At 36.8% G+C, this 22,389-nt stretch overlaps 1 protein-coding gene across 6 annotated transcripts in view; it reads right to left on the reverse strand.

Moving 5' to 3' along the window:
- Positions 1-22,389, reverse strand: part of PHTF2 (putative homeodomain transcription factor 2) — a 74,787-nt gene that overhangs the window by 24,919 nt on the left and 27,479 nt on the right. For 4 of the 6 annotated variants that reach the window (XM_075491191.1, XM_075491183.1, XM_075491173.1 and 1 more), the window contains exons 3-8: positions 19,190-19,246; positions 15,139-15,208; positions 12,393-12,551; positions 7,083-7,248; positions 6,228-6,392; positions 903-1,104 (exon numbers count right to left, since the gene is read on the reverse strand). In XM_075491191.1, the coding sequence (XP_075347306.1) occupies positions 903-1,104; positions 6,228-6,392; positions 7,083-7,248; positions 12,393-12,551; positions 15,139-15,208; positions 19,190-19,246 (819 nt within the window). The remainder of the gene's footprint in view (positions 1-902; positions 1,105-6,227; positions 6,393-7,082; positions 7,249-12,392; positions 12,552-15,138; positions 15,209-19,189; positions 19,247-22,389) is intronic. The other 2 variants (XM_075491209.1, XM_075491219.1) reach the window with 2 other exon arrangements.

Genomic DNA, 22,389 nt, shown 5'->3' on the forward strand with positions numbered 1-22,389 from the left:
AAATAATTTGGCTATGAAATCCACAAATGCCTTTCCTTTATAAAAATGTGTACTTGTAGACTTCTAGTAGAATAACCTTTCCCTTTGATATTATCATGGAAAAACCCTTGCTATGATTGGTCGTTGATGGTAAATACTAGCGAGACAGAGTCAAGTACAAGAGCTGCAATGGCAGTCAATATATGTTCAAATGCCAAAGATAAGAGAGCCAGGAAGAACGTTTTGGAAAAGCTATTCCATAGAACAGTAAGATGAAAATAGGATATCCAGCAAATAATCAGACCCAGCGAAATTAAAAGTTCTGCTTTCTTTCACAACCACTTATGCTTCCATCTCATCCCTATTCCTCACTATGGAGAGACTATGGAGAGTCCTGCCTACTTCATTGAGAGGGAAATCGTGCTTTCCTCATCTTCTACAGAGATCAATTAAAAAAAAAAAGAAAAAAGAAAAAAAGGAAGATGATTCACAGACAAATGCTCAGAATTACCTCAAAATTACAAATAGTCCGTAATTCAAAATTTGTTCCATTTTAGCACAGAGACAGACCTGTGTCCAGAGTATCAGAGAGAAAGGAAAAGGTACAGCTTGTTTAGCTGGTCTGGAAAAATCCACAGATAAAAGACAGCACACAAATTTGTGTACTGAAATACAGAATGGCAAAGAATGTTTAGATGTCAGTAAGAATCCTCCTACAAGAAAAAGGAAAGGCTAGGTATATAAGGATGAAATAAGAGGACGTAGCATAATTTTTATCCCCAGGACCCTACCCCTAGTTTCATTTTAAAAACATTTTTAAGGATAAAGTAGATCAGAATGCATCAAAAGTATCGTAAAAATACACCCCACATATCATTTGACAAATTAATAAGCCTGCTTTGAAAGCAACGAAGCACACTTACTTTGTGATGACTGTGACTGTTGAAGGCATCTCTCACTGTTGCAGTGCTCCACCCTAACTCTTCTGGCTTAATCACTTCACATCGACGCTCATGGGCCTGCGTACATTCTTCACTGCTTTTACCTGTCTTTTTCCCATCAAGGGACACGTAGCCATTATCAGTCTCAGTAGATTTATCTATTGAGTTTTTTGCTTTCTTAGATCTATATTTGAAACAAATATAGGTATTAAATTAACAATTCTCACAATTTTTTTCCCAGTCTAAATCCTGCCTATCCCTCTCAACCCATGTTTTAGTTTTACTACTAAGATGACCACAAACTAATAATATGAACATCTGATGCAATATTTGTAACTATTTCATCTTCTAAATAATAACCATTATCCTTTCCTAAAATGGTTACAAAAGAAACTGTCAGTGTTTGAAAGAAAATTACATCATTAGCTACTGAAAGAAGAGAAAAGGAAATCTATGTTTTAAAACTAAAACTTCACAGCAACTTTGGCAATAGAACCACAAGCCTCAAATGTATATGAGAAACTTCTCTATTCTATCTTAGCAAAAAAAGAGGTATGCTGAAAGTTTAAGTGTTATTATTTCAAAGCAAGTATGCCATTTCCTGAAGCTGCAAACAAACATGCTGTTTAGTACTCTACGCAGATATTTGTTGATGTTGTTGGTTTAAATACACTCTGCTTATTGACAACTCTACTAAACAGAATGTGATTTACCCTTTTCCGTATTATCCAGTAACACCCTTAGCAACATATTTCAATGTATCTTACAAACACACTAATTAAACCTGATTTCAAATCACAAAATAAGTTTATGAATTATGCTTCAGTATTATTATTAAGACTACTAACATTCATGAAGAGACTTCCATAATATTCTCTAGATGTCAAGGCTCTTATCTAGTCAATAGATGTAGCAGTAAGAATATCTAATGCCAGAAAAAGGCTTTCTGAAAGCACACGTTTGGATGATTACACTTCCAAATTAGAAAGTGCAGTCGATGAAGGAATGAAAAGGAATAGCAGCTTGCTACCTTATCGACAGAGACTACTTCATGTCTTCACTTAAGCTTCTGTATTCTCAAAGTAAATGATATGGGGAGGGGAAAAAAAAAAAAAAAAAAACAACCACCAACCCAGAAAACCAATGAATATCTTGTATTTATTAGATTTTGTTTGTTAGATTCCCAGAACACTTGTGGGGAAAAAAAAAAGTATTATAAATCAAGTTTCCAGATTTTTTTACTTTTATTGAAAGTAGAACTCTGGACATAGGTCATAAAACTATCAAGAACCTGTTCAATTGATCTTGTGCTCCTATGAGGTAATATGCATTGCCTTTCTCTTTAAGGAGTGAGGCATTCCGTGAGAGCTCGGATTACACAGCAGAAGATTAAATTCCTCTTTAATATGTACATCAAACGAATCAGGGGAATTGGGATAGTCGCCTCACATTCCTCCCAAGATAAGGTATTCCACATATACAGGGGAGACCTGAAGACAGAAAATGGCTAGGAAGAGCTGGATAAAATAGAATATTTCAAAAAGGAACAATTCATCTGTTAGAATGCAGACAAAATAATGAAGAGAAGAGACAATGTTACCAAGGTGTTTCATCTTCCTTTCCCATCTTTAGTCTCATTCTACCTTCCCTCACCCCTTCCTGGAAAAAAGCTAACAGCATTTATGTTTTTTTTTTTTTAAACCAAAGTAACTGCTGCTCCACTTCTCTTGCAGGAAGCTCTTGTAGGAAGCTATAGAACTCACCTACTATTCTCTGACCTGTTCCCAAAATTCTTAGTCAATTTTATTTCTAAATGAGTACAAAACCAGCAGAAACACTTTCTGTAGTTATTATATATTTGCATGGATTAATTTTTATTATAAGCTTACAAAGGTAAAGAGACAGCAAGATGCTTTAGCATATGTTTTGTGGTGGAGCAGCACTTAGTAAGCCTGCTGTTTGCAGATTACCAATGTGCTAGCTCACATAGAGAGTTTTAATCTTCTAGGTCCATTAAGATCATCTAGAACATTATTGAGGCTTTGGACAAAAAGGTCAAACTATCAACAGTAAACATGTTAGAACTTTATTTCTGTGCTGCTCCATAATGTCATTGTTTAACTAAGTTAATGAAGGTAAGACAAATTAAGAAAGAGAAAGCTTAGCCTATTATAATGGAAAAATTTGCTGTTCCACTTCTGGAATAAAGCAAGTATCAGCCTTTCAGTGGCAACTCATTGTAAAATAATAAGTTTCAGTAAGCTCAGTTGTGAGTACTAAGGAAATAGCACTAATATTAAACGATGTGCATTAAGCAGGAACAGAGAGGCCAATTTTTAATGCATTAAATATACTTTTGGCACTTTTTAAAATTTCTTTTTAACAGTGCAAAAGGGAATGCAGTTCTCAGCACATACATACATGCACACATCCAGTCAGAGGGACTTACTCCACAAGTTACTAAGCTGTATGAATGGAGTAACAGGACAACTCTTCCAAGTTTGATTTGAGAAGTTTTTATACATTTCACATGAAACTTGAAAGCTACTAGGAAGAAGTAGCCTCAAACAGCTGAGTAGGAATAGATAACAGAAAAAAAGAGCATTATGTATGCATGTATAATTTGTTCAGATAGGTCTTCACAACTCAAGCAATGTGTAAGTGCTGAAACTGCAAGACAAATACTAGTCTGATATCAACTAAGGCTCATTTTGAAAAACAGGTAACTTGACTGAAGCCTTTCATTTGTTTCTAATGTAGAAACCAAAGTTATTTTTTGTAAGAATCCCTAAATTTAAGTGTAAGCCTCAAGCCAGAAAAAGCATAAATTTGGGCTTAAACTTAGGCTTTCATGCACTATACTGTTAAAAGAAAAAACAGCAATAACAAACATGAATGATACTTCCCTAGCTGATAGAAATGTATAGTTTCCTAGAATATACACACATCATTAATCAACTTTTAAAATTTCATGCTAGAACTAAAAGTATTTAAGAGCAAGACAGGACAACACCATGAATAAATCCAAGGTCTTAAAAAGCTTGAACATATGCAAAAGCTAAGTCGAGAATGACTTTCAGTCTTATTCATGCATTAGCTAGAGAAAATATTAAGGAAGATTTAAATTAAGTTTCTGGAAGACTGTAGATTTTCACTGTCAAGTATTCCATTCCCATGTATTTTCATTGGGGTTGATAAAAAAAACTCTCCTCCCTGTTCACACTGCAAAACTTTTAAAGAAGTTACAAGTGTAAGTTTTCCATAATAAGAGTAAGGACACACAGAGAGCGAAGTCCCAAATCAGTACTACGTTATGAATAAATTACCTATTTGGATGCTGTCCTCCTTTCCAGTGAAACTAATAATTAGTATTTTCTAAATTGCCCCTGTGCTGGATTAAAGTTTAGAATTATATTTTATTAGTCAGACTGAGTTCTGCCATTCAAAAGGATATTTACTGAATACACAGTTCCAGATTACCAATGACCTGAGTGTAGGTAAATGGTCTAGGTACACAGGATCCTGCCCTAAAGCAAAGAACATAATTTCTGAGGATAATTTTGAAACCATGTGTTTAAGACCTATATTTAAAACTCCAGAAAATGGTACCTCAAAGCTTAATATATGTGAAAAACTGCTGTAAATAAACACTAATGAGACATTCTAATGTGCTTATCTAAAGAGCTTCAAAATATGTCTTCAGAAACAGGACAGATGTCACTGTACAGCTTCCTTGCACTGAGGTTTCATAAGATTTTCTTCAGCAACATCACCAAGTAAAGCACTCAATGTACTCCACGCTGCGCTCCTGCTCACTCATTCCCAGCCTCGCTCTGCCATTCCACAGTGCTGACAAAACTGTTCTCATTACCATGAAAAAAATTACATGAAGAAACTGATCTGCATGATCTCCTGGGAAAAAACGTTATTTTTCAGCTGAACGAGTTCCTGATATAGTTTGTATGGCTCCAGACATACAAACAACTGTGCCTCTGCAATTGAAGAGGTAACAAATGACTAAGGGCTACTTACAGCTGTCTCAGTTACTCTGTGCTCTTTATCCTTTAAAGATACTGTATATATTAAGTAGTCATTATTGAGGCTTAACATCTATATATATATATACACGCTACCTCTCATTAAATGGTTTAAACAAGTCCTTAGAGCAAGTCCCACACAGCCCTTCTCAACTGAAAACACTCTGAGCCCAGTATGAGGGAAGGTAAGGAAAAAAATTAATCTTCCAACACTCCTCTTCTCATTGCAGATCAGTAATTTCAATGAATGGAGAACATTCAAAAGTTTACAAGATTACACTCCAAACATACCAGAAAGTAATGCATACAGACCCAAAGAACAGCAGTGGTGTCTATTACTATGACACATAGTTTGTCTAAACTAGCTTAACCTACACAGGAAAAAGTCAAATGAACTCTCCTTTTGCAACATTTTTAAACATTTTAAAAACTTCTCCAGAGTTTCTACTACATATTCCCAGAATGTAACATAACATAAGATAACTTTACTGGTGGTTAAGAGCACATATCACAAATATGACAGACATGTTAGCGTTGCCATATTTAAGATGCAGCATGCACAACAAAACATCAATGTAATAACTTGCAGTATCCCTTTTCTCAAATTCATACTATTTTATGAGCATATTTTCTCTTGTTAATGAATGCTGAAATATAGCGCTCAATGCTGCCTGTATAGCATATCTTGAACACAGACTGCTACAGAATGTTTTTTTAAAAAACTTTTTAATTGCCCAGAGCACTGATTAGCAGATCGATCATTTGCAAAACAGCTCTGGAATGTAACAGGGTTAGATGTTTCTTCCAATCATTAGAAAATGTATTTTTTATGTTTATTTATAAACTAAACACTGTGCCTATTTGAATCCTGAAGGCTTTTCGTTCAGAAAGTGTGATCTGATGACAGTGATAGAGTTCAATAAGCATTCTCTCAGAGTAATAAGCTGCTAATGTAATAAAGAGTCGAATTTTCTCATTGGATTAAAATTGAGAAGCTGAGTTGGTTCATTCCTGATAGCCCACACAGAGTACTCCTACATCAAAATATAATTTAACTAAAAGTTAATTCAATATCTTTTCAAAATTATTGCATCAGCATTTGCAAAAGTCAAGAAACAACACATTAGTACATGTTCCAATACTGAGATGAGTTTACTATTAAGAATAAAAACTAGATCAACAAAAGTTTAATCATTACATCAATGTTTACTTATTTAGAAAAGGGATAGTGCATATCTAACACATATGTAAGCCTTGAATAAATACGAACCCTGATAAAAAGAAAGCAGCATGCCAGATATCTCTGAAGACAGCGCCAATACTGCAAGAGGTGCTTGTACCGTAGCTCTGCACTGTTCCCTCCTGTGTGTTATCTGTGGTACTAGAGCCATCTCCTTCCCTATGTACTTCCAAATGTGCTGCTTTCCTTAATTTCCTTCATCAGAAGAGATTAAAATTGGAAGGTAGCTTTGTAAGTGCAATCTACTAGTTCTATAACGTGCTCAGCAGTTTAAGCATGCAAAAACAAGCAAGATTTCAAAATATTTTGCTACAGCTTTATCACGTCAATTTAATAAACTCCATTTAATAAAACTAAGCATAACACTTATTATCATAACACAAACCCAAAATACATTTCATCTTATCATCAGAAGCTTAGACCTGCGAAATTCACTACTGCAGGTTTTCCCATTTTAATGGACAGTTCACTGTAGCAAACCACACTCAGTGAAGTGCTGGAAGACTTAAGTTCTATGCTTCCAATAGCATCTCCTTTAATGTGTGTTTCCCACAGAGATCATTAGTCAGTATCGCACAGTTCTAAAACTAAATTTGCAGTAATATAAATACTGTCACTCCACCACTATTCAGATACAAACTGTTTTGAGGCAAAATGTCAGATTCAACGCTTTAAAATTAAAAAAAAAACAATGCATACATTAGTCAAGGTGTAAAAGCTAAAGAACACCCATTAAGCACCCATTTTAAAGTTTCAGATAAAAACAGAGCACCAATTTCTCATCTCTTGCAAAGCAGAGACTGTAAACCCTTACATTTTTTCATGCACATTCTCTAAAATAGTTTAACAATCCTAAATGACAGGTACTTTTAACATAGACTATACCTTCTTCTTTTACCCCCTGTGCTGAGAGGTGGCTTAGGAGTTCGTGTTGAAACAATCTGACAATGCACAGTTCCAAGTAGCAACATTAGCCATACCGGCCCAATTACTTCAGTCAGAGGTATATTATGTGGGCTTTGGGCTGTATAGAATAACACTACAGCAGCAACTGGAAAAGAAGGGAAATTAAGTTGAGTTCAATATTTGAAGTGTCCGAAATGGACAACTCGTTATATGGCTTTTGTTAAAAAGAAAACCAGTCAGATGTAGTCTTTTACCTGCATTTTAAACCAACCCATGTAATTCTGAGAGGAAGGAATTATAATTGCAATGAAATAGGCAGTAATAAATATTTAAATAGTTGCCTACTGTCTTAATATCCATCTCTTCTTTTACACTTGTGATATTATTGCTATTGCTCAAAAAAAGGCTACAGAATGAAGTAAGGGGGGGAAAGCATTTGGAAAGCTAGATCTCTCATGAAACAACTTTAAATTACAGTGAAACTTCAGTAGGAGACCAAAACAAAAAGCAAATGTCATTTTAAAGCAGCCCAAATAAATTTAATTCTGCATCATCTATAATGATGCAGCACAATCCAACAAGTTAGGTGAGCGTAGGACTCGTCAAACCACGAGCAGGTTGTCCAGACAGGTTGAAGTCCTTCCATCCTTGGAGACATTCAAACCCTGACTGGACACAACCTGTTCTACCTGAGCAACCTGTTCTACCTGACCCAGCTTTGAGCAGGGGTTCGGACTACACAATCTCCAGAGGCCCCTGCCAACCTCAACTAGCCTGTGATTCTGTGGACCCACACATCTATTTCAACACTGCAAGGACCAACAGGCTTGAGACTAGAAGCTCTTTATATTCTCTAGCAGAATGCATTTTAAACTCCATATTCTAGCCAAAGGACAAAATTGTCCATATGGATAGACAGACATGCATAAGAGCAACCCTGTATACACTTCATAGATACTTGTGTGTATATTTTCTACTAATGAGGAAAGATCAAAGACAAACCATGTAAACTATGAGGTCGTCCAGCTGAAGTGACCAGGACTCCAACTAGCACTTGTGGTTGGAAAAGGGGTAGCTTCCAATTCCATAGTTAACTGTTAATTTTGTAATGCTATAACCAGCTTTTCATATATAGCCAACACCCACACAGCCCTTCTTGCTCCTGTACCCACAGCCCAATCACTTCTACAACTCAGAAACATCTTTACAGGCTTCAGGTCAATCTAAACACATTCAACAGGCATGGGGCAGACAGAAGAGGCAATCCCTCTCTTTTCTCTGCTTATTGTATGTTCTTGTTGCTCTGCCTCTATGGCTTGAAGTGCTGTGTTCTGTAACTCAGCTGAGAGACACTATCAAGAAAAAACCAGAAACTCCAAGAAACAATTCAGAAACAGAACAGGGGAATAATTCTCTGTGCCTAACAGCCGCACATCCCATGAGAACTTGGTTTAGTTCTTGTACTGCTAAGAAGTGAAAGTCCCGTAACTTAGACCTACGCCTAGCACAAGACATACATGGTAGAAGTTCAACAGCTTTCACCAGTTCTCTACTAAAATTAATTGAAAAAAATACAGCCCCATGCAAATTTATGTGCCAAATTCAAACACCTAAAATATATCACATGAAGCCACACCTAACACAGCAGATACCTGGATGCAATGTTTTCCACTAAAAAGAGATTAGACGCATTTTTCATGAAATAATCTTTAGCAAGGTAACCAGTATTAGAAACACGATGAATGTACAAAACAATGGAATTATTTTTTATTGTGGTAATCTATTTCTAATTTCCCATCAGTTTTTTTCCTAAATTAAAGCACAGAAGTCTTATGTAGAACACATAGGGTATCTTTTATTACTATATGTGGACTAAGTTTTTGCCATATGAGGTTTCTCAGAAAGACAATATGCATCAATCAGAAATCCAACTTATTAAAAAATAAACAAAAAAAGGTGCAGATAGTAAAAGGCACAGGTAATATTACCTCTTTCTAAATGAGCTTACCTGAGTTTCTCACACATACAATTAGCTTCATAAGGTACAAAGTGTAAATAAGTAGCCAATTTTGACTCCTACCATACAATTTGGATAAATATATACTTCTGAGAACACAGAGCTCCACAGATCCATGTGAAATTATTTGCAGGAGTAGGCCTCCACAAAATAATTTCAAACTTCACTACAAGATTTCTCCTGCAACTTAAAAAGCATTTAGCAAAGCAGAGTGATCTAGAAGAAATCATCTTCTTCCAGAAGATACAAATCTGTAGATTGCAGATTCCCACCATGAAGTTTCACACAGATTTAAGAAAATGTTACCAATCTCCTGATCTTTTCAGTCAGATGGGAGGGAAATCCAAGAAGTTATTTCTGCATGGTGTGTCAACAGGCTGTAGTTCAGATTATCCTAGAATTGCTCCTACCAACAGCTAGGTCTCAGAACAGAAATTCTCACACCACTTTTAATTATTTCTTTACTTATTTCTAGTATTTGGACTTGTACTTTTCTAAATTATAATGGTTTATTTTGTGAAACAGACACAAATGAAATTATATCACATAGAGCAAAAAGCTGTATCAAAGAAAGCAACTGTACATTTCAAAGACCAACAAACATTTATTTTTATAGCATTTAAAGCTTTGAAATATTTGTATTACCAAGTTTAAAAATGTATACATACATATATATGTATCTCACCACAATAAACAATCATTATATCACTATCAAAGTTTCTTGTTTCATACTTAAGAAATACACAATAGAGATACATACTATAATTTCACACTTCATTTTCCTATTAGAATATAAAAACATTTTTAAAGTAAAAATGAGGTAATAATATAAACTAAATGGATAAGGAGTCAGAAGAAAAAGGTTTTACTTCTACCTTAATTCATCAGCCTGTTCCGTGACCTTGGACAAAAAACATTTCTCTGTAGTTCTCTTATCACACATTTTGCTAATCATACTTTACACTAAAGGAAACCAATGCAAATAAAATCTAGAGTTTAAATCTACAACCAAGGAAAGAATTCTTTTCTGTAGACTTACATAAATGCTAGCAAGTATCCTGGTAAAGCTAATCAATTTCAAAGCAATAATTCCAAGTAATGCAGTTCATAAATCTATAGAAAATACTTCATCATTAAATAAAATCATTTAACTAAACATATATAAACAAAATACAGTCAGACCATTTTACAACAGTGTCAGTGAGAATCTGTCATGATGACAGAAAGTCCGAGCTACAATACAGAATTCAGATTCAGGGCAGAAATATGGCCACTGGAACTTGAAGTGTTTTGTTGTTAAGTTTTCACAATAGATTCTTGACGTTTTGGTGCTGCCTTACCGATTTTGTAAAAATGAATAACCGAGCACACCTTCTGAGTACAAGATAAGAAAAGCTCTTATAGAAGTGCTAGGAGAGGCTTGAGGGGGTTGTTTTAAATAGTTTCCAATAAAAAATTTTGTCAATTTAATGTCACTTACATTATAAGTCTTCCAATTTATTTCAAAAACCATCAAAAATTCTGCAGTTAATTCAGCACAGTTTAAATGACACGTGTTTCAAATAGTTGGATTATAAGTGTAATATGGAATACTATTAATTCTTTTCCAGTATTTGTTAATTCACAACCTCAGAAATATCAGAAATATTTTGCCACATTACAGACTATATGGATTAGGGAAATTATGCATTCCAACCATAACTTCAGTAAATCACAGATCTCAAGAAATCTGAGGGAAAAAAAAAGTTCATTACAAGATCGCTGTGTAATTCATGTCCTAAAAAACTTGCTGGCACTCGGAATCTGCATTGTCTTACTATTTTGCTGCTTTTAGAGAAAGGCCCACAAATTAAGTGTGGGTATATTTTTGAAATAAATTTAAGAATGGGAACATAAAAAATTACTATAATGGTGTTTCTCAGAATAAACCACCGAGGAATATGGTAACAAAAGAACTGTAACTTATGTATTTTATACCTATATTACTATAAATGAGATTAAAATTATTAACACTATGGGATCTCTTACCATAGTATACACAAATGTTAACGTATGCAACAATACTTCTTAAGCACCTATCTCGGAAATGGGGATAAGGAGAAGTTTTGATATGAGACCACATGAATATTTGTTGATATTTCAAAGTTTTGGGGTACTGGCACTGTGAAATTCATTTTATAGCTGCTAACATCATCACACAAGAGGCACTGTCATCTTTTTTTTTTAACTCCATTTCTTGTTTTAAATACAATTTCCAAATTATACAGGGATTCACAACTGCAAGGACAGATGGCAAAATTGGAAAAGTAATATTGTATTTTAATTGGATTTCAGTGCAAAACTTATCAGTCATTTAGCTTCTCAGGGTACTTAAATTGCTCCCAACTTTCATTAACCTTCTGTTCCATTTCTGTTGTACACACTTCTGATACACATAATTCTTTTGGTGACTTTCTCACTGTTAGATACTGACTCACTACATTACATTCTTCCCTTTCTAATTTTCCTCTTACATATTAGATATAATTAAGAGAAGCACAAAGTCAGATTACTAGAACTCAAGATTGAGCACCCCGAAAGCTGTGAATTCCCTTCTGTTTGTTAACAGTTGCCCAGAAGTCTTTCTATAATCTAGGAAATATAAAATTAAGATGCATAGTCTCCCCATTGCAATGGAAAAAATAGCAGAAGCACATAGGACAATATGCCCCCCGTTTGCCAGTCATTCAGGAGCACAGCTGAAGTCTGACTAAAGTATAAGCTAGAAGTTCACTGCCTCTGATGTGGTGAAATAACACACGGAAGGACAACTGGAAACTGGTCAAACAGATCATCTTACAAGGCTGCACAAGCTGCACGCACCTTGGCAGGTTTGGCCTTGCTTGCTCCTTGATCAGAGCTCTTGATCTGCACAAGTACCAGAAAGACCAAAAGCCCAAGACAAAATACACTGCCAAGACAAAGGTTTCTTTGATATTGCTCAGTCCTGTACTAAACTAGATAGTCCTGGAAACCTAAATGATATACAGAGATGACAAACTAACATGTGTGCTAAACGCTGAAGAAAGCCTGTGAGGAAATCCTTACATTTTCAGTATGCCCTCTTTATATATGTAAAAGAAACGTTAACCAAAAGACATATGCTTGGGACTGCTTTTCTGAAATATCAGAATGAACGTTAACAGCATGAAGTGAACCAAGTAACATACAGCAGCTTCCATACGGTTAAAATAAGGCATTCAGTTGAAGCTGATCCTGTAATCCAACTCTACCTTGAAGAAGGTAAAGAAAAAGCAGCCAGAAAAAGATGACCCTCGATGTCACTTGTAGCCACCACCTGTAGAAGAACGGAAAGAAAACAACTCTCACGATTCCTTTGCGGGTCAGAGATGTCCAAGGACTTTCAGGTTTTGCTTTAGCAAAAGCAGATCCTTTAAAAAAAGAAAAGAAATTTCGGTATATTTCATTGTTATGGCTAATAATAACTTTAGTTGTTCAATAGCAGAGTAGTTAAGATAGTTATTTAAAGGAGCAATTATTAAACATAATTATTTGAATAAAACTCGTACTTCCACCATTTCACTATCTCCTCAATCCGAAATTTGCGTAAATTGTTGGTGCTCTCTTGACTGCCATTATCAGGAACTTCTACAAATACCTAGATTTTGGAATGTGTGAATAACAAAACATTGCCATTTCTTACTATGTCAAAATTATTTTAAAATAAGTTCTTAAACATTATTCTGTTGCACTGAGGTATCAGAAACTTGATATGAAGCAATAGGAAGTTATATGAAAACTCCACATGCCCGTGAAGGCACAGCAGAGCCCTTTCCCGACAGCGCAAAGGGATTTAAAACATCAACATCTGTAAATTGCTCCAGCCATGTCATTCAGGAAAATGGAATAAGGTTGAGAAGTATAGAGGAGTATCTGTCCAACTGAGGACTAGCCCTAGGAGCAGGAAAGCCACCCAAAGAATAATTTATCTCTGTCTCTCCTTCTACACCATTTTTCATCTCAATCATTCAAATGTCATATTTGAATGTCATTTGAATGTCATATAACTCATTCTCTCTCATAGCTCTCCATTTCTTTTTCTTCCTGCAAATTCCCACTTCTCTGGCAGCTAGAAAACTGTGTAACATTTACTTAATGGAGGTGTGACTTAAATTATGCCAAGGTTACTGTTTGGAAAGGGCAACTACTGCGTGCTGCTACGCCATCTCCACCTTGTTTACAAGCAGAACTGGCATTAGCAAGCTCTGTGCTGGCACAGGTAAAACACTGCCAGCACTGGAACTACTTCAATGCCAACTTAGACATCCATGCAGAGCAGTCATTTAAATGCTATTCATGTATATCACTACATTGAAGTGGTCTATTGCTGTTCCTTAATTCCTGCAAACATTTAGTTTTCAGTTCTGTTTCTTTAAAGTTCAAATGTTATTTGATTTTGTTTCTTTCTCTCACATTCCCATTTTTTAAAAGTTATATTGTTAGGTGATGTGATAAAAGCTCATCTGCATACCTGCAGAGGAGCTCAAAGAGACAATGGCAGAAGGGGGAGCCCAAATAATACCCTGCCAGAGTTCTTCTAGACCCATCACTGGAGCCATCAGCCCATCGAGGGCCCATCTCCACAAGCCCAGGGCAAGACAGAGGCACAAGGGTAGGCAGGAATCCAAACCAAGGAAGGACCTTGACCAGGTCCCTCCCCAGGCTGTCCCAGCAGAACCAACCAGCCCCGTTGTCCAGGCGTGAAACCGTCACCATGAGCCACGGGGAGCAGCTCTCCAGATCACCCTTCAGACGAAAGGGGGTTGCTCCCCAGGGGTGTGGGACTCATTATAGGATGTAAGGGAAAAGGAGCTCAGATTGCACAGGGCCTACTACAGGATGTTTAGGGAAGAAATCAAGGGTGGGACAAAGGAGGGGTTTAGGTGATTTGGGGAGGAACAAGTGTGGGGAAATTGAGGGGTAAGGGGATAAAAAGGACTGGTCATTCGTAAATAGCTGCTGCTCAGTACGCTGCTTGTCTGGCCATGCCATGAGCCTGATCAGCGCAGTCTGTACTATCTTCTTATTAAATTCGTTCAACTCTCCCCTGGGCAAGGGGCAGTCTATGCTGTGTTCATGCATGCGTACGGGGGACTGAGTGCCAGCACCGGGAGTCAGACGTCAGAGCATGAGTCGGGGTGCCGTGCATCCGTGGTGCCAGCAGCCCGGGCGAGCGCGGGCGTGCCAGTGAGCGTGGGAGAGCTAGCGAAGATTAAGCTAGTCGAACTGGTGAAGGAGTGCAGTGGCCAGGCAGCAAGGGGGTGAGTGGGTCTCTAAGGGCCTGTGTACCTCTAAGGGCGCGAGCACAGTGGGGTGCTTCGGTTAATTCGAGACTGAATTCAAAGAGCACTACCGCTGCTGAATGGATTCAGGAGACCGTGCTGGCTGCTGGATTCATGGAAAAAAATGCTAAATAATATTTTACCTAGCCTTCACCAGGCATGAGGGAAATTAAATAAAGATGAAATAAATTAAGACTAAAGACTTTTTCAAAAGTCTCATATCATCTAACCTTCTGTTGCTGTTTTGTTATTTGAAACAGGCAAGAAATATTCAAGGCCTATAAAACTTTTGCTCTCCAGAAATTTCAACATAACCTTTCCTCTAGCTGTCAGAGGATTTGGAAGAAGTCTGAATGCATGGTAATAGGAGATTTCTGCACTAATAAATCCAAAACTTTGATCCATAACAATCCACGTGTTTCTTTTTTTCAAAATCTATACAACAAAATTTAAATCCAGTTTTTAAGCCTTCAGTTTAATCTAGAGGTCATTTTTTAACAGTATTTCCTATCTTTCTTCTTTAGAGAGGAGTTACATAGGGTTGGTTGGTTGGTTTTGTTTTGCATTTTTGGTTTGGGTTTTTTTTTAATACTTACTAATACACTCTTGTTACAAGACACAGGATGGCAGTTATTTTTATACTGGGAAATTCAGCTTTTTCTAGCTCAGGACCTACCTCTTACAAGATCAACATCTATGAGGTCTGGTTTCACGTGTCCTGTTTTCTTTGGTTTGTTTCTCAAACCCTGCAAATAGGCAAATACTATCAAAATACATTCATGCAGATGACAGGTATTACAAAAGAAAAAAATATCGATGTGGTCAATAATTGTATTTAACCTATACTGTTATTGAAAATTCAGACAAATATGTCAACTTTATAGATTTAAAGTACTATAAAATAAACATTCCAAGGAACAAGACACAATAAATGCCTTTTACACACTTCACAATCTAAACAAAACCCTATAAACTACTGACCCATTAGGTAATTTTTCAAACATAGTTAAGCACTGAGCACTCAGCTCCCATGGCTTGGGATTATGCAGACAACATATGCACACACTTGCAAGAATTAGTAATACATTTATATTAGGTTTTCAGAACTGTTGCAACAAATTACTTTCCTGAATCTCTTTTCTCCTTAGGTGTCTAATTAAACTTCACAAAATGCTTACACTGCAACTCCTCAATTCCAAACCTGGAGAGCAAATCATGTTGTAATGCAAGAGCCACTAATCAGCAAGTTCCACTGTCAGAAATCCAAATTACAGAAAAGTATTGCATTTTTCTTAATGGTGAATATAGATTACTCTATTAAAAAGAGGGGCGAAAAAAGCCCACTTAACAGGAAAGAAGCAGGGGGAAAAAAAGCAAGCTTATTTTGTCTTTTAGAAATGGTATCTGCCTTCACCAAAGAGTCAAACTATCTTGCAAAACTTTCAATTTTGTTTTTAATGCTAAAATGTGATGCTATACTCCCAAGCCTCAGAGACAGCTGTGAGTTTATTCTGGTCCCTTTAGATTAGGCTCTTGGTCACACCAGCCAATAATGATTCCAGAGAGTACAATTCATACAGAGTAAAATATAACATTTCAAAAAATATTTCGGGTACAAATGGGATTATGATGGAAGTGGTTTAACTGTTTTCATTCAAAAAGCAGTTAAATTCACTGGTGAGCTGTAGATTTCCACCACTGTCATATTTCATCCACGTATATTTACTACTTAAATGTAAACATTAAATTCAGATGGAAGCATAAATATGAAATTATTATCAGTGAGAGAAAGTGAATCTGGTCATGTTAATCTTCGTAAGAACAATATCACGCAAATTGTTCAAACAGGTAGAGTGCAGCTAATAATATTTCTCACATCTAAATTCAACTGGCTTTATTTTTCATGATGAAATAAAAATTAAAAAAAAAAAATGAACTGTTCACAATGAACTAGATATATAGTCATCACCTGATGTGTCTATTAGAAAAAAGAGAGTTTGCTTGAAACTAAACAAAATTAATAGATAGAACTGAAACATGGATAGGACAAAATGTGCTCTGAGGATGACAAATACAGAAATCTATTTGTATTGTAGATTAAGCACTGCATAGAGCTTAACGTGCAAGATTTTTACAGAACAGCAGTCTTAAAACTGCAGTAACTTTATGTGGAATGAGAAAACAGGCCCATTGGAAGCCCAAAACAAGAATTAGAAATTATTATAATTCTAGAACTAGCTACAGATTCTTGTGAAACCTTGCATAAGTGAGCAAGATTTCATTTCTATTTCATAAAAACACCTAAAGCTTAAAAATAAAATGCTGAGCAATATCATAATTTTCAAATGTATTACTGCTTATGGGCCACAAGATTTTTTCTTGAAAGTCTAAATAAAGATGTATGTGTATCTTAATAAAAAATAACCCCCTGGAAACACATGCACAATCCTAGGAAAAATTTACCACTGTGGTTAAAATTATGTTTTCAGTTTAAAGAAAGAATTCTGCAACAAATAAGTCAACAGTATAACTCGATGCATCTTTCACAGGAAAAGAAGTGGTGACACACTCTTTAAAAATTCCATTGTCAAATCTCAAACACTTTCAGTGTCCATGGATTACACTGAATTGGTTCTTCCACTTTTTGCCACACGCAGTGAAAGAATTCCATTTATTAAGATGCAATTTCTCCATGCTCTTAATGCATCACAAATATCTATAATATATGTGGAAAACAGCAGTGTTTCAAACTAGGGTTAATTTAAAAAAATATTCATACTGTTTCATACAGTTCAGGCCCATCCAGTTAGTTCATATACTTTCTTTTCCGCACCGAGCACATTTCAGCTAACTAATAGCAAAAATAAAGTTTAAATTAAAATGTTTAAAAATAGTTGCTATTATTGGAAAAATTCTTTTGCAAAAATTTTAAAGTGAATCTTGATAGATTGTATTATAGTTCTAACTAAACTATAAATGTATAGTATCAGAAACATATTTTCCACTAAAAAATAGTAATTTTTTAGATTTTTAGTCAAGTTCATTTATAAACAGTAGTGCAGTAGCTTTGAGATTAAACCACTGATGTGCAACACCTGAATTTAGTAGTCCGTTTCAGTGTTACCGTTATTACACTAAACTCAGTCAGCACAAACTCACCTAGACACCGCCATTAATTTGTTAGTTATTGGACTCCTGAGCCAAACGAGATGCATTTCGAATAAGCACAAGGCATCGTTTGCAATAAATTATTTGACTAATGTCCTATCACACAGTAGCTACAAGAACTTCTGTCATAACGGCGACTGGTTTTCATGGTCGTGGAAAGGACCCTGAAAACGAGTAACACGCTAGGGTCTCAGTTTGAAATTAGCTGTACTGAGTGCCAAGAACATTTCCGAGAGTTCTCTCTCTACACACTTCAGACAAACGGCACCACGAGGCACAATTTTCCCGCAACAGACTCTTGCTTGCATTAACGGCACCACTCCTGTGCCGGCCGCAGCTGGTGCTGCACTGGGAAGCGTGCGCCCTTTCAGCTCCCCCAGGCACCTCCAAGTAACCCGAGCTGCCTGCCACAACCCCCGCCGCCCGCCGCTCTTCCAGCAGCCGCCGGCGAGGCAGGGCGGGCCGGCGCTGCCGGGAGGGCCGCGGGGCGGGCGGCTGCCGGTGCCGATCCCGCTCCGGCGGGCGGGGAGCCGCCGGGGGCTGCAGGCAGGCGGCCGGGCGGCGCGGGGCGCGCTGGCGGAGGGGCTGCCGCGCCGTCGGCGAGACGGGGATCTACCGCACCGCAAAGATTGCGGCCCCGCTTTAGGAGCGCTTCTACAAACACCGTCAGCTCCGACTTCCAAGTTAGTTTGCAGATTTTGGTACAGAAATGGGGGAACTGTGTAGTTCGGGACAGTAACAGTTTCCGTGTAATGCACGCAAGTCCCCCGAGCACGTTTTGCTCAGCTATTTAAGTACTGGGGAGGAAAAAAAAGCACCCAAGGGAAACTGAAGCAATGTACACTTTGCCAACATTAAGAATTAGCAATGCCTTGAAACTCATGCAGTAATAGCAGACTTCTTGTGTGCAGTATTTGAAGGAAAAAAGGTTAATTGCAAGAAAACGTTAATTAAATTAGCTTTATATATAGACATAATATACGATCCATAAAACTACCACCTACAGGATTGATTTCTTTTTCTCCAAAACAATTTAGCAATGTGGCAGACACTGATGGCACTGTTAGTTAAACCAAAATGCAAAGAACGCTGTTAAACTGCTTGTTCAGAGAAACAAAGCCTGAAGTACTTACCAGTCTAATAAACTGTACAAAACAATGACAGCATCATAAAGGAGGAAAAGTAAACTGCAGGTATAAGGTAACTAACTGCAAGTAAAGAGAGCTCAGATAACTGACATTAGAATTCATCACAAAGAAAAGTGAAAGACAGAGGTACTAAAACAACTAAGCCCTGGCTTAAGATAACTGAAAAGGAAAAAAAATGTACTGACATACAGAAAGATGCAGCAGCTTAAATGCTGCAAAGTTATTAATTATGTAAAATAAATAGAGCATAATACGCCGGTTACATTTGGTTACACTCCAGAAGTCTGGTTTTACTTTACCAGTATTAAATACCACCACATACACTGTAAATTACATCAGCGTACACAACCACAGACAGCACTGCTTGTAAACGGCCAAGAAAAACATGTTGAAATGCTTTAATATTATTACCTTTATTTCTCTTTGCTCTACTGATTTTTCCCATATTTGTTGATCATATGCCCCAATCTAAAGAGAACACACACAAAAAAAAAATCTACATTAGGTTGTAAAAGACATTGATCAAACAAAATCAATCAATCTTCAACACGACAAGCATGAAGACAGCAGGTTATTTCCTTGGGGAGACTTATTTACAAAGAAATCTTTATCTTCTCCATTCCGTCTTGGCTGGACTGGATGTAGCTAACCTGTAAATGAGCTGTGATAGAAGGGAGAGGCAAGCAGATAGCCTCAGCGTCATTGCATGACTTGTGCAAGTCAGAGGACCAGGAACACCAGACTGCCTCCCACCTCAGGTCGGGATTCCAGCCTCTGTACAGACAGAGCGCAGACCTACGGCAGCAACACTGACACAGTCTTTAGGGAGAATACCATGCACATCTAGTTGAACTCATACCTTCAGTTAATTTATTATTTTTTTTAAACCATCTCCCTCTATATTTCCCGTTTCATTCCACCCACTTTTACAGCTACATTGTCTTCAGCTTTGCCCTCTTAAGATCACACAGCAACAAGATATATGGTCAGGCTGGTAATCAGCTAGATTACAGACCAGGGAAAACTCAAAGAATATCAGGAAACGGCACTTTTCCCACTGAAGCACTTATGAAATAAAGTTCCTAGTAGACCTATTCCCAAATTTGTTCACTCCCATTAAGCTGCTAGTCTATTTATTCATGAAACTCTTCTAAAGATCTTAGTTTTGTCTAAATGTGAGTAAGTTTTTAGTTAAAAAATTGGAATAAAAAGGAATTGTTTTCTCCCAGGCTCTAACTTCACCAGGGCATTGCAGAAAACTTTGTGTATTTATAAGAGCAGAACCATAGAAAGACTAAAGGTTGATCCTGCAAGCACTTATCAAAATCCTAGCACTACAACCAGTTTTGATGAGTTCTGTCATTTTAAATAACCATCAATACAGGTAGCTATAGTTAATTTAAGAAATGCCTGTGCACTTGTTTATACAAGAAAGCCACTCTATGACTGTCAGATATTTTGAAGAAGGGCAACCTTAAACTTCAGGAAATTCTCATGTAAGATAATGACAAGAACAAGTCAATATATGAGACAAAATACCCAAGTTTTGTAAGAAGTTATCAAAGATCATCAGATTACTTTGAACTCTGCACAGATGGTATTTCCAGATAATATTCAGTAATGATCTCTTTTACTATGTCAATTTTAAAACCTTTCCATCCCAGCAGTTCTACATACGCACGCGTGTACACACGCATGTGCGCACACACTGGTGGATATCTGGACTTTGATTCATATCACAGACTCTGAGCAGTTAAGTGCAAGATCGCTTTTAGGTCACGAGGGAGAGACAGATGCACTTCCCAAGATTCAGAGTCCCTTGACTGACTGTGCAGAGAGCTGATACAAGCAGCTGAGTCCAGACACCTGACAGAGAGGCAAGAGGAACCCCCACCATTGGAGCGAACCTGATTAAATCCAGTCTTACTGCAAGAGTATGACTTCTCGTTCCAGTTCGCAAACTGCAACAGACATAAAGAGGCCCAAGCATGAGTGCATACACCTTAAATCAGAAAACATTGTTCTGATTTGTCTTTTACTATTCCAGTCTTCAGTGTTAAATTAGAAGGTGTTATTAAAAAAAAAAAAGTCATTCTTGGTTAAAAAGGATGTTTTAACCAAAGATCCAACATAAGTTCAAAAAGATATCCAAGGAAGCCAATAGGCAAACATACCCACAAACAAAAAATCTAGAGGCATCTTCTGTGCCTCTAAACCTGACCCATCAGGGGAAAAAAAAAAAAGAAAAAAAAAAATTCTAATTTATAGCAGTAAAGTCCAAAGCATATCTAAAATTGAAAGTGAGAACAGTGAATTGAATTACCAAATTACCCATTCTCAAATTTAAATAATATTTCCCATTCACAAGAGCTAAGCACCCAAACAATTTCTATAGTTTGCTATCTTAAAACTCCAGAAAAATATTATCTACTGGCTTTTTGGTAATAATAATAAATACTTTGCACCTCTCATTTGGAAAAAAAAAAATGTAGACTATGGAAAATAATTAGGGAGTCAGGCACTGTACTGGGCAGAATTAAGCACTTGCTGCAATTAAAGTAATTAAACCAAAGGAAGTTTAAGAGCTAACTCCACCTGGATAACAGCCAGCAATTAAAAAGTCAGTATCTTGACTAACCACTCTACCCAGACATTTATATCTAATTGTTCTGGCTTTTTCTCTAAATACATTTTAAATGAAATTTCAGGCCTTCCTGTTTTTCATGACATTTACTGAGAGAAGCCCCAAGTGAGATTTTTGTGCTGCATAATATTGTGTTCTCCTCTCCTCGCTTCCAAAAAAGATTCCTTTCTACAACGACAGAAAAGGGGATGCAAGTCTGTCTCCCTCTCGATTATGCAAGAAACAAATGCGGAAGGAAGCCTTTGTGCCAATAAAGCTGTAAAGCAAACTCTGTATTCCTAATTCCATTCATAGCTGAAACTGGTGGAGAGTTGAAAGAGTCTTTAAAAGAGCGTTCTTCTTTTAGACAAAAACCAGACCATTTGTTAAAGGAATTCTGGGAAACGCAGATCCCAGAAGACATCTGAGGCAAGGAAGCTGACTGATTTAAAATGTGACTTAGTTATATTTTCCTACAAACATTTCTTCTCCCTCAAGGCTAGGTAGCAGCTTCTGTCTCCACAAAAAGACAAGAAGTAAGGATTTTGCCATTCACGTTTTTCTTTTAACATTGCCCCATAAAGGAATTCTTCCAGCAAGAGGTAAAATGAGAGAGTCAAAACAACTCTAAGGGAGATGGTCTTTTACAACTGTTTTATTAGACTAGTGGATCTGGCCAATCACCTCTGATCAACTTTAATTATTAAAATCTGAGCACAGAGCTACTAAGTAAAGGCATACTGTTGCAAACTGAAAAGAGTTAAAGGGATAATTACAGACAACAAGTATCATTACAATGTCTCACAATTTTTTTGGTTTTTTAATCAACTAATTTCACCTCTTCGTGTTTTAAGAAAGTTTTGGAAGCACTTTAGGGAGCAGGCGTACGTGCTTAACACATCAAATTTAGACCTGATACTCTATTTCCCTTCTCTCCATCTGCATAAGCATTGCTCTATACTTCTCTTGCAAGTGTATCAGAAGGAAA

The sequence above is a fragment of the Mycteria americana genome, chromosome 1 (assembly GCF_035582795.1).
Source record: "Mycteria americana isolate JAX WOST 10 ecotype Jacksonville Zoo and Gardens chromosome 1, USCA_MyAme_1.0, whole genome shotgun sequence".
Classification (NCBI taxonomy): Eukaryota; Metazoa; Chordata; class Aves; order Ciconiiformes; family Ciconiidae; genus Mycteria; species Mycteria americana.